Source organism: Sapajus apella, unplaced genomic scaffold, assembly GCF_009761245.1.
Source record: "Sapajus apella isolate SASKATOON/1434 unplaced genomic scaffold, GSC_monkey_1.0 scaffold3, whole genome shotgun sequence".
Taxonomy (NCBI): Eukaryota; Metazoa; Chordata; class Mammalia; order Primates; family Cebidae; genus Sapajus; species Sapajus apella.
In genome coordinates, this window is record NW_022436943.1 from 63,642,602 (window position 1) to 63,658,465 (window position 15,864).

The 15,864-nt window shown below is 35.3% G+C and overlaps 1 protein-coding gene across 38 annotated transcripts in view; it reads right to left on the minus strand.

Annotated features, from left to right (window-relative positions):
- The window catches only part of PTK2 (protein tyrosine kinase 2), a 344,711-nt gene that overhangs the window by 190,765 nt on the left and 138,082 nt on the right, over positions 1-15,864 (minus strand). For all 38 annotated transcript variants that reach the window (XM_032247027.1, XM_032246903.1, XM_032247076.1 and 35 more), the window contains 2 exons: positions 1,478-1,557; positions 1,129-1,191 (listed from right to left, as the gene is read on the minus strand). In XM_032247027.1, coding sequence (XP_032102918.1) covers positions 1,129-1,191; positions 1,478-1,557 — 143 coding nt within the window. The remainder of the gene's footprint in view (positions 1-1,128; positions 1,192-1,477; positions 1,558-15,864) is intronic.

A 15,864-nucleotide genomic window follows, 5' to 3' on the forward strand; every position in this document is an offset into this window, starting at 1 on the left:
GGACAAGAAAGGTGCAACAGTTTCCTGGCTCCCTGCTTCCGTTTTTAATCTTCTTTAATAAAATTCTAATCTCACAAATACAGAATTCTAAATTGCGAATCTCATTATAATTGTCCTGCTTAAAACGATGAGTCAGCAATGCTCAAAGCCCAAGTCCAGATCCTTTGAAGATAGGTGATGACCTGGCCCCTGTATACATATCCCTGTTTCCCTCATAAGAATGGTATTCTATCTATCCCCAACCAACTTAGAGTTTTCTAACCTTTGCCTGATGGTCCAGGTTTCTGTGCCTTTGCAAATGCTGATTTATCTTCCTGACTGGCTTCCTGGCGCCCAGGCAACAAATCCCACATAACCACACTTCGTGAAATCACTCATTCTTTAAGACTTAGGTTAAATAACACCTCCATGTGAAAACACCTCACACATCAAATACCATTCTTCTGCAAACACCCAACTGATTATTTTATAATTTTGCTTACTTGGCTGAGAATCTTCCTTCTAGCAGAATGCTTCCTGGGGGTTAAAATTTTGTATTATTTCTGAATCTCCAGCACTTAGCTACAAAGGACTCAGTGCTCAATTATCTTTTGCTAAATTAATTATGAAAAAAATGAAGTACAGGGTTTCTAGCCTCCCAAGACATAAACTCCAGGTTGGGTTAATTTAATAAAATCTAATATAAGTCCAATACACAAATTAATTTCATTATTGGAAAAATTTCTAGTTAGATTTTCTGATACATGAGCAGTAAATCCCATATCTCCAAATGTGAAAAACAATCTGTAGTAACTTATACAGAGAATATGAATAATAATTTATAAGCAATTTATAAGCAGCTGTTAAATTCAATATAAATTAGAAAAGAAATATCACCTTGTTATAATTAAATTTACACAAAAAGTGTATTATATATGTTAACAGGCCATATCAAATATTAGCTTTAAGACATCTACCAACAAATCTAAATGTTTACTAACACAATTAATGTCATCGAGGATTCTGTTCTTTTCCTCTTCCAGATGAAACAGTGTTTCAGAATCAGTATTTAATTTTAAGTGAAGATACACTAAGAAATAATTTAAGTTCTGCATATTTGCAGGTATAGCTTAGATGTGTAATACTTACTCTAATACTTCATAGTTAGACTTCTTTTCTAGTGCATTGCCCCGCATCTCCCAGTATGATCGCCTAAAATCAAGACAGACACAAATTTTCATGTGTATATATAAGGAATGTTTAAGCTGTTAAATGATAAAAACTGAGGGAGAGGCAGCTGAATAATAAATAAATATTAAGGGCAAAAACTGCAATTACTTTTGCATCAACCTAATAATTCATCATTTTCTCAAATTTCATTCCATATTTTACTGATAATCCTTATGAAGAAAAGGAAAATACTTGAAAAATATTCAAAAATAATAACAAAAAAAAACCAGTGATAAATAAAGGCCTCAATGCATAGTTATCATCTTACCGTATTTCTAGACAACCCAACTTCAAAGCAATTTCCTGGTCCACTTGATCAGCTATTTCTAACATATAATCGCTCTTCACCTATAACAAAAGGAATGGGAAAAAGAACAGTTGTAAAAGAAAAATATTAGATATATGCATTCAATAAATGTTTTCTGAGTACCTTTCATATACTTCATATTGTGTCAGTAATAATGCTAGATGTTAAAGATATAAACATGAGTTATATCAAAAAATAATTAAAGAAATAAAACAGTCTCCTATTACGAAAACCTCATATAATCTATGACCACTGAAATGGAATATTAAGAAACAATGAATACAGTCTGAATTATAATAACCTTCAGCTGCTCTAAACCCTGCCCATGTTGTCAAAAGTGAAAACAAGGGAAATCTCCACTTCTATGAAAATTTGCAGCAGATGTATTTTCTGACCTCAAACTGCAGTTCCAGCAGCGTATTTTGGACTCTGATGAAAAAGCAAAGGATTTACATATTTCAAAATCCATTTAACTGTACAACTGAGGTGTTTCCAACTAACCATCAATTTTAAGTGATTAATCTGCAAAGTAATACAAGCTTAAAGTCTAAGGTAAAAAGAGAAGACTCTAATAGAATTCTTTAAATGTCTTCTAAACAATGAATAAAAGCCGAAAGAGTGATATCAATGCTTTCAAGTACCTGTCACTGTGAAGACATTTTCAAAGATGAAATAAGTAAAATCTCCTTGTAGATTAGCCTGAAGATACTAAAATCGACAACTGATTTTGATGAAAGAGAGTACCCATTTTGAACCTCACATGAAATGTTATCCACCCCTCCTGCAAAAGGCATCCCATTCTCTTCAGTAGCACACCTGTGTTACAAAAAACTACACTCAATTATTATATAATGAATTTTATCAACACAAAAATTGGTGGAAATTTGTCTTCTCTCTTGTTCTCCAAGTACTTTCATAATACCCTCCTTCTTGTCTCATTCCTCGAAGTCGAAAATATTTACTCTGGCCCTTTACATAAAAAATGTGTTGACTTCTGCCCTAAAAGAAATTTTCAAACATCCTGTTCTTCAATGATTGCCTCTTAGCAAGCTAGCTCATTTGTTAAAAGAGTTCCATCCCCAGTTAACTCACCTCTCACTCCACACCAATCTTTATCTACTTCATACTGGATGGTTCCTCATTATGACCGTTCCTGGCAAAGACACCTAGCTCCTCTATCTCCCATTATCCCTCTGTTTGAATTGCTTGATAAACCCAAGCCATGTTGAACCTACCCACTCACCCTCTTCCTGCTTCGATTAGCAGCTAGATAAATCATGGCATAAACTCCACTTTCAATTTATGAAGACAAGTCTCAAATGGCCAGTTAAAATGGTCTGGAAATTGAATAATACTTGCCTAGGAAGCTGTACAATCACTGATTTCATATTTCCTCCAGTAAGCTTGCCACATCTCTTTGTTACAGAGAAAAAAAGACATCAGATGGGCATACTCTCTTTAACTTACCAGGAATTTATAACCTGATAGGCATTAAAAAAAAGTACAAGAATCTACTCATTCTTCTCTCTTAAAGTAGGAGAAATGTTCCCTCACTTAGCGTGGACAACTATGTTCTATTTCTGCTCTAAACACTATTCCATCTCAAAACTTTTCCTTATTTTCTGCATTAGCATCTAGATCTGGATGCTCGATAAATATTTACTGAATGAATGAGTAGACAAATGAATGAAGAGACATCAAACTGGAGGGTGGGTACCTCTGTATATAAATTTTCCATATATATTTTCCATCCTTTACAAGGAATAACAGTTTCTACTCCTTCCACATAGCAGGCACTTTAGACTTACCAATTGGAACTGAATCAATCCATTCAATTAAGTAAAAACCTTTAGGTCTAGAACCATCTGTTTAACGTCAATTGGCCCTTGTTTCTACAAAACAAAAGTCTAAATCTAAAAGCTAAGTTTTGCATCATAAGTAAGTTTATTATTGAGCACAAAATAAAGGCACAAGAATTAAACCAAGATAGGTATTTAGATAGGCAGAAAAATACCATAGCTACCCAGATAAAAACATTCAGTGGCTTTTAGTTGTCTGATGCAGATTTTAGAGGAACTACTGCAGACCACTAATTGTATGTTGAGAAAAATGCACCATTATGAAATTCAATTAATCTTGAAGATTAATTGCCATAATTTTTAAACATGATTCACAGGTAGAAAAAAACAGTCAAACGCTATATTTCATAATCAAAACAAAATTCATATTAATTATAAAAATGAAAAAAGGAAATTATAATTTAATAATCTTTGTTAAAAAAAAAATCTCATTTATGAGAACGTTTTCCAAGTTCTGAGAGTTGTTTTTCCTATAGCTTTAATCTCAATTATCAGAGCTGTATGATCACAGCCTGAAATCTATTTGTGGCCTGATGTGATCAAAGTATTCTGCAAACAGTATAGAGCCAAGATAGAATAAGGCATCACCACGGACTCGTGTCCTTACCTCAGGCCCCAAGGCAGCTCCTCTGCTGCCAGAGAGAAAGTAAAACCTATTCAGTGTCTCAATGCTCCCTGTTACCTAGGCTCTAGACAGTGTTCTCTCAAGCCACTGAGCATGGTCACATCCTGAGGCTGGGCTTCAAGACTTAGAATTATGTACACACTTTGTTCATTTCACTTATAAAACACTTCTTGACTACCTCTCTTCCACTCACTCCCATCAGAATTGCTATCATTTGTGAAACCAAATTTATCAAGCATTTAAGTTTCTATAAAGTATATATACTCAGCTCCCTGTCAAGTAGATTTATATGTAATATCTCACTTAATCATCAGAGCATCACTTGAGGTGGGTACTAGTATCACCCCCATTTTGTAGCCTCAGAAAAAGCCTGAAAGAATGATCAAAATAATAGCAGTAGATAATAACTCTACTTAAGGAGTATCTACCAGGGACCAGTTACTACGCTAAGCATTTTACATATATTTCTGATCTTTACAATAATTTTTCAAGGTAAAGTTTATTAGTCCTGTTGTTATATATAAAGATCAGAAAATTTAACTTTGTGTTAAGCTAGTATTAAATCAGGATTCAAAATCCAGATCTACCAGCCCCTAAAACTCCAGCTTTAGTTTGTACCTACAACCTGTGAATTTTTCCACAGCGCAGTCATTCTCTACTAGAATGAAGATTAACAAGCAGAAACCACCTCTCATTTACCCTTGCATCTATAGTATGAGCCACAATAGATTCACATGCATCCTGATGTGTTGTAACATTGTCATTGTGTTGCATTCTCTTTTTCTACTGTGGATTATATCCAGGTCCAGGAAATTTGCAATATCCTTTCAAAAAAAAAAAAAGACTTCTGAAAGTTGATTTCTAAACACTAATTTGTTTCCATGTTAATTTCCTACTAAAAACCTAGGATGAATTTGGACTTCTTTCTTTGTACAAATATTGTATCTGTATTAATGAGTTCCTTCGTCTTACTCTGCAATAGAATAAAGTACAGGTTTTAATATAAAAAATGTTCACAGTTTCTACTAGAAAGTATTATTCCTAAATTATTCCATAATTGTATTGCATATGTCAACTCTATGCTTTGGCTACCACATGAGATTTTGTGTTTTATTTTGGTCTCTTTTGAATATTCTAACAGCTACACAAATTTGTCAACTGGACCCAAATGTCCTTGATAGCATGTGAAAGAGAATGGAGCAGAGGACAGACGAAGGCAAAACTAACTAGGTTTGCTTACTAGCTGGGTGGCCAAAGGCAAGTAATTTTACTCTCAGAGCCTAGCTGACTCTGAGTTTTTGTCAGACTCGGTGAAGTGTTTTTCACAAAAGGAACTCAATGGCAGCTCCAAATCAATACTAACTTAAGTTTTCCTTTCATACTTAAGCTATAAAAATATACAAATGAATAATTATGCTACCTTAATGAGTTATATACTTTTAAACAATTTAATGTTGTTTAACATAGTATTTAACAAACATTTATAAAATGACTATCATGTGCCAGGATATTGTAGTAAATAAAACATACATGAAGCTTACACAAAGGTAATGGTAAATTTTCATTTAAAAATAATTACTTTGGATGTTCTATTGAGGATAGACCATAAAGCTATATAACAAGGGTTTCCATTATTTCTTTTTTTTGGATCCATTTACAATGGATAAATAACCCCAAATTTTATTAAAGTAAATGAAGAGGACAGGCATGGTGGCTCACACCTGGAATCCCAGTACTTTTGGAAGCCAAGGCAGGTGGATCGCTTCAGCTCAGGAGTTCAAGACCGGCCTGGCCAACATGGTAAAATCCTATCTCTACTATAAATATAAAAATTAGGCAGGCATGGTGGTGTGCACCTGTAATCCCAGCTACATGGGAGGCTGAGGCAAAAGATCACTTGAACCCAGAAGGCACAGGTTACAGTGAGCCAAGATCTCGCCACCGCACTCCAGCCTGGGTGACAAAGCAAGACTCTATCTCAAAAAAAAAAAAAAAAAAAAAAAAAAAAAAAAAAAAAAGGAAATGAAAAATCTATCCTCAATAGAATATCCAAACACATTAAATGGTCTTTTAAAAAACTGATATTTTTAAAAACATCAATTGAGTATGTGTGCTTGGGTGGGAGCACATGTGCACATACATCTGTGTGCATGCACACACAATCTGATTTCTCAAACTCCAAAAATTTCCTTTATTTCTTGGATTTTTTCCTTGACATCTTCTAATAAATCTCATCTAAAAATTTTGAGTTATCAGGGCATTAGGATTAAAAGTCAATCCTCACAAATGAATTACTGAAGATAATAAACTGAGCATCTAAAGCCCATGCCTTACTCTGTTGTGGATACAATGGTGAGGAAGGCAGATTTCCTGTTTGCTCTCACTGAATGCACACTTTGGTAGGTACAGCAGATTAACAACAGTTAAATATAATGTTAAACAACGGATCAGCGGTTGCTAGAGTTAGGGATGGGGCAATGTGTGACTACAAAGCAACAGGGGTTTTCTTTGTGTTCATGGGATAGTTCTGTATCTTGGTTATGACAGTTACAAACATTTGCACCCATGATAAAACTGCACAGAAATACACACAAACACAAACACACACCTGAGTGTGTGTAAACATTAGTGAAATCTATATTAGGTTTGCAGTCTAGTTAACACTATTCTGTCAATATCAATTTCCCTATTCATATATTGTATTATATCATGATTGAAGTGGTAATTACTGGACTGTATACAACAGTCAAAACTTACTAAACTGCATATTTAAACTGGTTATTTTATGTAAGTTACATGTCAATAAAACAAATTTTGTATTTTAAAATGTGTATATGTTGTATGGGAAATGTATAGGGACTATGCACAGGTAAACGGAAGGCTTTACACAGAATGTACCATTTAAATTAAGAACTGAAGACTAAGCAGAAGTAACCTAATTCCAGGAAAGAAAAGGAGTTATGCAGGAAAATGTCAGCAGCTGGTCTCGGACGCGCAAATCCTGTTCATTCCCAAGAAAGGCATATTTTTAGGGCTAGCCTTTAGCGTCTTGGAAACGAAACCCCTGAAATGTTCTGTCTAATAAGAGTACTTTTGCATACCTGAAGATGGCCACAATTTGATCACCAATTTGAACCAGATAATTTATGCACACAGTGTTTTGATGCTAATCACCTGTTTTCTCTATAGCGTCTGGAGTGTGAATACATGAGGTCAGTCACGTAGGTGTTGTATGTCTATGAGAATGACCCCCAACACACACCTTAAACACTCAAGCTCAGGCCAGAGTCTCTGCATGACAAACTTTTGCATATGATGTCACACTCTTCATTAACCATGAGTGCTTCTCCTTCAATTACCAAAAATACACAAGAATGAAAAAGGGAGAAGAAATGTACACAATTAAATCTTTAAAGCAAAGAGAATAAATCTTCTACTAAGACAGAGTTAGACCTCTATTACATTTTAGCTTCTGTGTGGAAAAGGGCAGCTGATAATTCCCATACTGAGAATGCCAGGCTTAGGCTAAGATTTCCCTCTTGGACCTGCAATTTCAAAATGTATCTTAACTAACAGCTATAAGTCCAAGAAAATATACAAGGAAGTCAATTTCTAGTAATACAATTATCTGAAAACTTAAAATTAAAAAAACTGCAATAAAAATAAAAGAAAGTTGGCCAATAAGAAATAAGTATCCACCTCACATGTTATAGTTAAGTTTAGATTCTATACCATAGAAGGAGGTTACAGTTCTAGACTCAGTATTTTCTTCAACTTCCACTGCAACTCTTTTTGTCAAGTAAACCACTGATTATTTAATGTCATTTAAAAGCTAATGGGTGGGCATTCTCATTTTAAGTCTTAAAACATCCGCAGGAGTAAAAAATGACAAACTCACATCAGACCCAGGCATCTTAATAGCTGAACATTTCAACAGTGCTAAAAGATTTCTACACAAGTTCAGCATCCTCAATGCAAATTAATATGACAACTTACTGACTAAACATGGCCTTCATACTAACAGCCATCACCATTTGCAAAAGGTTGCCAATGAAAGATTTATAACTTTAACCAATGAAAGTTGAGAGAGAAAAAATACATGTTATATGGCAAAGAAAAAAGTTGACATTAGGGTAAAACACACTTTTTTTTGCTTTCTCATGAGTCATTAACTATATTGTCAAAACTCATTTTTATAAATTGCTGCTCTACAGTGAATAGTGTTATAACAAGATTCCAGTTGAATTTTAGAGTATACTGATTAATATATTTCAAAATATTCACATATAGGTCAAAACATTTAGTAAATCACTGAGATTTCCACATTGGTAGTCACATTTAGGCCATCTTTTAATAAAAGTATGCACATCCCTAATAATGATATCCAACCAGTAATATATGCTTAAACATTCTCAGTGTTTTCCTTACAACATCACCCGAAATGGGCTTGGATGAATTTTCAAAACATGGAATAATAAAATTATGGCAGTTTACTGTAATCTATTTCCCTTCCTCTCTTTTCATGGGATAGGAGTGGTGGCAGAAATAACCGAAACCTAACAATTGTATTTCTACCTGGCTAAACCATTTAAAATACACATACACACACACACATATATATACGTGTGCGTGTGTGTGTACATGCATATATATATATATATATATATATATATATATATATATATATTTAGAAACTGGGTCTTGCTCTGTCACCCATCCTGGAGTGGAGTGGCACAACCATGGCTCACGGCAGCCCAAACTCAAGCACAAGTGGTCCTTCAGCCTCAGCTTCGCAAAGGGCTGAGATTACAGGTAGAGCCACTGTGTCTGGCCCCATTAAAAATATTGATTCATCTACACAAAAATTAAAACAGAGAACACTAAGGAGTATGTTCACTATGTGCCAGGCATTTCTAAGTGCTTTGATATGCTATTTCACTGAAGACTCACAACAATCCCCTGTGCCCATTTTCTAGATTTAAGAAAGAAAACAAAAAACCCCAGAAAACCTAAGATCAGTTAAGAAAATGAACAGACAAGCCACAGACTCAGAGAAAATATCAGCAAAACATAACATGACAAAGGACTAGGATCCAAGGTATATGAAAAGTCCTACATGTTAAAATCAGAGAGACAGAAAGTAGAATGGTGATTGCCAGGGGCTGCAGGGAGGACAACTGGGGAAATACTGACTATAGACTTTCAGTTTTATAAAATGAAGAGTTACAGGTAACTTAAGAGTCAGTGGGAAACATCCCAGAGGGATTCAGATTATTCTGGTGAAAAGTATTTGAGAAAACTCAGTAAACATACACTTAATATTTATGTATTTAATTATGTATAAATCAAAAGAACCAAAAACTGTAATTAAATATTGAATTCTAGGTTAATGATACTCATGTTAAAGTTTGCTGACACTTGAAACTTACTTTGAAATGTAGCAAAATTTAAGATGGATTAACAACTAGATAAAGGAATGGAGAGAAAAAAATAGTTATGTGATGAAGCATAATAAACATTAATGGTAGAATCTAAGTGGTGGGTACACTGGTGTTCATTATAAATTTATTTTTAACATGAAAGTACATTTGAAGTTTCATAATACAATGTCACAGAAAAAGTATAACTTTGAGGTAAAGAAATAATTTCCCCACAGTTAAAGTTAAGCCACTGATCAAAGCGATCACACTCAGCCATGAAGCTTGTTAACGCCAGTAAGTCCCCACATATTGACCTTTATCTTCTTAAATACTATTAGAACAGTGAGAATGACATTTTTTGCAACCTGGATCTGAACTCTGTCATCCATTTGCACTTCACTTTCTCTGGTTTCTCAGTGCCTTCACAATCAAGGTCAGATGACTGAAAAGGGCATCTCAAGCCACCCCTTACTGTCTCAACTCTCTCTCACCCTGCCCTCCAGCCACACTGGCTTTTTATCAGCTCCTTGAATCGCCAAGTTCCCTTCTACAAGGGGGCTTTGTATGGAATGCAAGTATGGAAAGGCAATTAAGCATCATAACAATTCAATGACTTAGGATTCCAACCATGTTGCTACAGAGACCTGCTATATAAACCAGAACCAGATTCTGGATGCATTATAACAATTATTCTTACATTACTGAGGTCACAAGAAGGTAAAGGAAAATAGGGTAGAGGGATGAAATAAGAACAAATACAAACTAAGAACCTGGTAGAAGCCAAGGGCTGTAAGATACAGGAACAGAGGATATGCATGCTCTCAGCTGGCTGAGGACTGACCACTGCGCTTCTTATTTCCCCAAAGTGAGAGAGCTTCTCTTGAGATCCATGTATTAAGGCGAGAACTTCAAAATCTACTCAAAGAGTCTCCATTTGGTAGTAATTCCCATTTCTCAGCAAGCAAATACAAACCTTTAAGGAAAGAATCCCCAAACTAGGCCCTCAAGATTTCCACATGTGAAGTTCAACAACACAACAGTTCAGAACTCACACAAAAGAAAAAAAATCACTGAGAAAGCAACCAACAACAAATGTGAAGAGCCCAAGGACTTCAGATGCTATAATCACATTCAGAATGGAGACATCAATTACATATGAAATGGAGAAATATTAATAAAAGGCAGACAGATTGGCAAATAAAAAAGGGCCTTACAAAATGGCCTGGCAATTAAAAAAAATTTTTTAAAATTATAAGCAAAAAAATCAACAAATGCATCAAATATAAAACAGGTCACAGTTGAGGAGAGCTGATAATCTGACAGATTAGACTGATCTGAATTACGTATTATTTAGAAAGACAAGACATTAAATACATGAAAAAGAAGCTGGCACATATGAAGAGACTGAGAAGTTCTAACATAGATCTAAACCAAAATCCCAGAAGAAATAACAAAAAGTGCAGGAAAGGTCATATCGGAATAGACAACAGCTATGACATTTCCAGAATTGATAAAAATGACATAACCCCCTGGAGGTACAAATAGCATGAAACAAATGAAGCAAGTGAAGGAAGAAAAAAAAAAAAAAAGGAAATCCAAAACTCATTTGTAATGAAGCTATAAAAACCAAAGACAAAAAAGGATCTGCAAGCCATCTAGAGAGAAAATACAAGTCACCTACACAGAAAGACAAAATAAGAGCTGAGTTCTCAACAGCAAATAAACAATTAAAGACAGTAGGCAATAACCATCAAAATGCTCACAGAAAATGTCTACCTTGATTTATGTATCCAGCAATATTATTTTTCAAGCAAGAAAAAAGAATATTAGAAATATAGATCTAAACAACACAATTAACAATCTTGAATTAATGGCTATTTATTGAACCTGTGCCAAAGAATTATAGAAGACACATTCTACTCAAGCAAAACTAGAACCTTAGCCGTATCTAAATACGTGCAAGATGATAAAACAAGTCCATACAAAACTTTAACAATTAGTATCAAATGAGCCACAGTCTCTAACTACAATGCAAAATTATTTTCAAAATGAGCCAAAAGATAAATTCTTAAATCCATGAATAATCACTTTTCCATTTATACCAACAAGGTATACTGAATGTCCTGACCAATCTTCTAGCTGAAAGCAACTAAAAACGCTGAACAAAATATTTTTTTTAATCTTCTTGAATGCTTACATGAGCTGGGAAACAAAACGAAACAAAAAATACTCAAGCTAATTACAGGAACACAGAAGTGTATGGCAGAACGTAAGGCCAGCTTTTACCTTAAGGGTAGAACTGAAGAATAAAAACATGTTGTAAAGCATGACAACTGGCAAACAAAAGCAAGCAAGGGAATGATAAATACAAAATTGAGGATAATGGTAACCTGCATGGAGTGAAAGGGCAGCATGCAGAGTGAGGTGGGCCACAGGAACATGGGGTGGAGAAGTACCAGGATGTTCTCTTCATCTGAGCAGTAAGGACATGGGTATTCATTTTATCATCAATTATCACACTTATAAAAGTATATCTATATTACATATTATAGAATCTACAGAATTAAAAAGAATCAATGTCATCAAATTCTGAGCCCCATAAAAATCACTGATTTAGCCTCAAATTCAGTGAAAGTATATTATGCATATATGTATCCATCTTATATGTTTGCATTAAATATTAAAGACTTTAAAGGTTACAGAATGCATGTCATCAAATTCTGAGGCCCTTATAAAGCGATTAATTTATCTCATACTTCAGTGAAGATTCTCACACACTATATTTACATAATATTTCAGCTGCATTCTCAGATAAATATACTCTGGCTATAGAAAGCTTTAGAGGACAATTATTGATTTATGCATCCCCCCCAATTTGCATGTGTGTTTAAATAGGTGAAAACTCTAGATTCCAAAATGATTTTGCAACTTTGGAATTAAACAATTTCCCAAGTTGGGTGCTGCCTGTGTAGAACAACATATGGATTACCCACAATAGTCTGGAATTGCCAAGCAGGTACCAGGGCAGATTCTGCATTGAGACTTTACCAGGAGAAGTCAAACATGTACTTACTTACCAAACCAGCAATAAAAACTCCTGCTATATTCAAAACTTTCTTGCCTGATCAGGGTAAAATTTTAAAATATGCATTTTTTTCAAACAAATGAAATTATACATGGCCTGTTTTGAACAACAGCATTTAACGGAATACCTTCCACATCCACGAACAGCTGTACCTCCATATTAATGAGGGATACATAAATTTGAAACTCAGCACAATTAATCTGTTGAAAGACATCTGCAAGGCCTCTAATTTCTTTCTTGTTACTCTAATATGCCTATAATCATCCTTGTGCATGTACACGTACATGTGTAAACCTCATTTTTTCTTTAGAATAAGTTCACAGAAGTAGAATTATTAGGTCCAATCAGGAAACTTTCAATTGTTTTTTACTTACAGTAAAGACAGCGGTCAATAGGGTCACCCAACAAACTAGAGGACATGAACATATTCAAGACTTCTGGTATATGGGCCAATTCATTCTGACAAATCACAGTATTTTGTTGTCGAGACAGAGTCTTGCTCTGTTGCCCCGGCTGGAGTGCAGTGGAGTGATCTTGGCTCACTGCAACCTCCGCCTCCTGGGTTCAAGCTATTCTCCTGTCTGAGCCTCACAAGTAGCTGGGATACAGGCATGTGCCACCATGCCCTGCTAATTTCTGTATTTTTAATAGAGATGGGGTTTTGCCATGTTGGCCAAGGCTGCTCTTGAACTCCTGACCTCAGGTGATCCACCCGCCTCGGCCTCCAAAAGTGCTGGGATTACAGGTGTGAGCCACCGCATCCAGCCAATCATAGTATTTTCTCTCTTTCTCCCTTCCCTTTTTATGACTTTGATACCATCTTAAACTCCCTCCAATTACCGTCACTTGAGCCTGAGATACTAGCATGGAAAAACAATGACATTGCCAATGAGAAAGGAAAGTGACCATGACTATACTTTCTTTTAAAATATATGTACTTGATAAACTATTATAAAAGGATGCACAAAACAAAAATGATTATTAGAATAGAGATAATTTAAGAATGTTTTAGATTTATTTTCTGATCTTGCTAAAAATGTGCCATGCCAAGCATGGTGGCTCATGCTTATACTCCCAGCACTTGGGGAGGTCAATGTAGAAGGACTGCTTGAGGCCAGGAATTTGAAACCAACTTGGGTAACACAGCAAGACCCCCGCCTCTCTAAAACATTTTTAAAAATTAGCCAGGCATCATGGCATGCACCTGTAGTCCCAACTACTCGGAGGCTGAGGCAGAAGGATTGCTTGAGCCCACAAGTTCAAGGCTGCAGTAAGGTAAAATCATGCCACAGCACTCCAGACTGGGTAAAACAGAGCAAGACCCTGTCTTTATAAAAATAAAATAAAATTTAAAACATATTAAAATGTACCATATAATTTAACAGATTTTTAAAAATTAAAAAGGTGAAAAGAGAAACTGTAGAAATGAACGACAGCAAAAAGTGGGGTGGAAGAGCTGAAAAGTTCTACAGAGCACACATAGGAAGAAAAAAGGCAAGATATGTGCCATCCCATAATGTGCAGCTCACACTGTGTGGTGATATGCAAATGGCAAATGCTGAATCCTCTGTTACCGTCTACAGAGTGAAATTCAAAATATGACTGGGCAATTACATGGCAGACAATTTTATCTCATTTAATGAACATAATGGTCCTACAGGATAGTTATTCCATACCTATATTTTAGTCTATGAAACAATTAAGCACAAAGAGACTCAGAGGTACCTAAAATCACAGAGCTATTATATACAGAACGACAAGCACACGACTCTATTTACTACATATTCCTTTCAACAAAATTTCATTACACTTAACTATGCTTAGTGAATGCCTTCATCACAATTTTTTTTAGACCACTCTGATTGGATGGCAATTATCAGGGATAGACTGAAATTTTAAAAGGTTCATTATACTTAGCTTTCTCGTGGGTTTTATAAAGACCACTGAACTGAATTATATGGACTACCATAAAACATGTCCTATTAGTAAAAGAAAATCTGGGATACACTGGTATATATAGTACTAACTTTATCATACAGTAAGTCTTCCAACAAAGAAAAACTAGGACAACGTAGTAACAGTGTGAATAAGGAAAAAAAAAGTTGCAGACTTTTAGATTAGTCTAGAAATTATAAAAAGCAGTCATTTAGGCCTGTATTATGCATTCTGGAAATCAATGTCACTAAAATACCCATGTATTTCCTCAGTGGGTAGAATTTTTTTCAAATAAATAATACCAATAGCGATAGAGATCACACACCAAGAGGAAAATGCTAAATAAACACAAGTTATTTAAACTCTCTTATCTCCTTCACCAAAATATGAAGTTCAACGGGTTGCTAAAGGATGAGATTAATAATACCTATGAGAACCAGTTGTAAGTTGAACATTATTTTTGCAACGAGTAGGCTTCCGAGAAGCTCAGCTGGAATCTGAAAATGCCTTCTTTTCATTTTGCCAACTTAACTTCCTTTCTTATTCAACTGTGTATTATCATAAAGCCTCAAAACTTGTCACAAAATCCCTTACTCGGATCCCCAACCCCTGGGCCACGGATCAGTACCAGTCAGTGGCCTGTTAGGAACACGGTCACACAGCAGGAAATGAGCTGCAGGCAAGTGAGCATTACCACCTGAGCTCTGCATCCTGTCAGATCAGCAGTGGCATTAGATTTTCATAGGAGTACAAACCCTGCTGTGAACTGCACATGCGAGGGATCCAGATTGTGTGTTCCTTATGAGAATCTAACACCTGATGATCTGAGGTGGAACAGTTTCATCCCGAAATCATTACCCCACACCCCACAACCTGTGGTTCTGGTCTAAAGAAAAATTGTCTTCCTCGAAACTGGTCCCTGGTGCCAAAAATGTGTTAGGTAAGGCAGTGGTCCCCAAACTATCTCCTATGTGACCTCTACTTCACAGACAAGACGAAAACAGACACAGCCCCACCAATAGTTAGAAACTTCATTAGCTTCGTACTTTCTCAGTTTAAATCTTGTAAGTGGTAACATTGATCGTTATCTCGCATAGAAAAATACAGAACAACTTACCTTCTTACTTCCTTCTTTTGAATCTAATCCACCACTGTTCTTTCATGGCACTAGACGTCTAGACTTACACAGTAAGTCTTATTCTTCCTTATTTTCACATCTTATTTTAGTTCAATCTCTGGGTCCTATCAAATCCATCTACGAAATTTGCTTATTATAATATACTTTCACTTTTATCTGTCTAATTTCCCAGAATGATTGAAGAGCCTCTAAACATGCTTGCAACCTTTTAAGAATTCAATCTATCCCTGATACTGCCATCTAATCAGAGTGATCTCCAAAAAAAATTCTGGTTAGGGCATTTGCT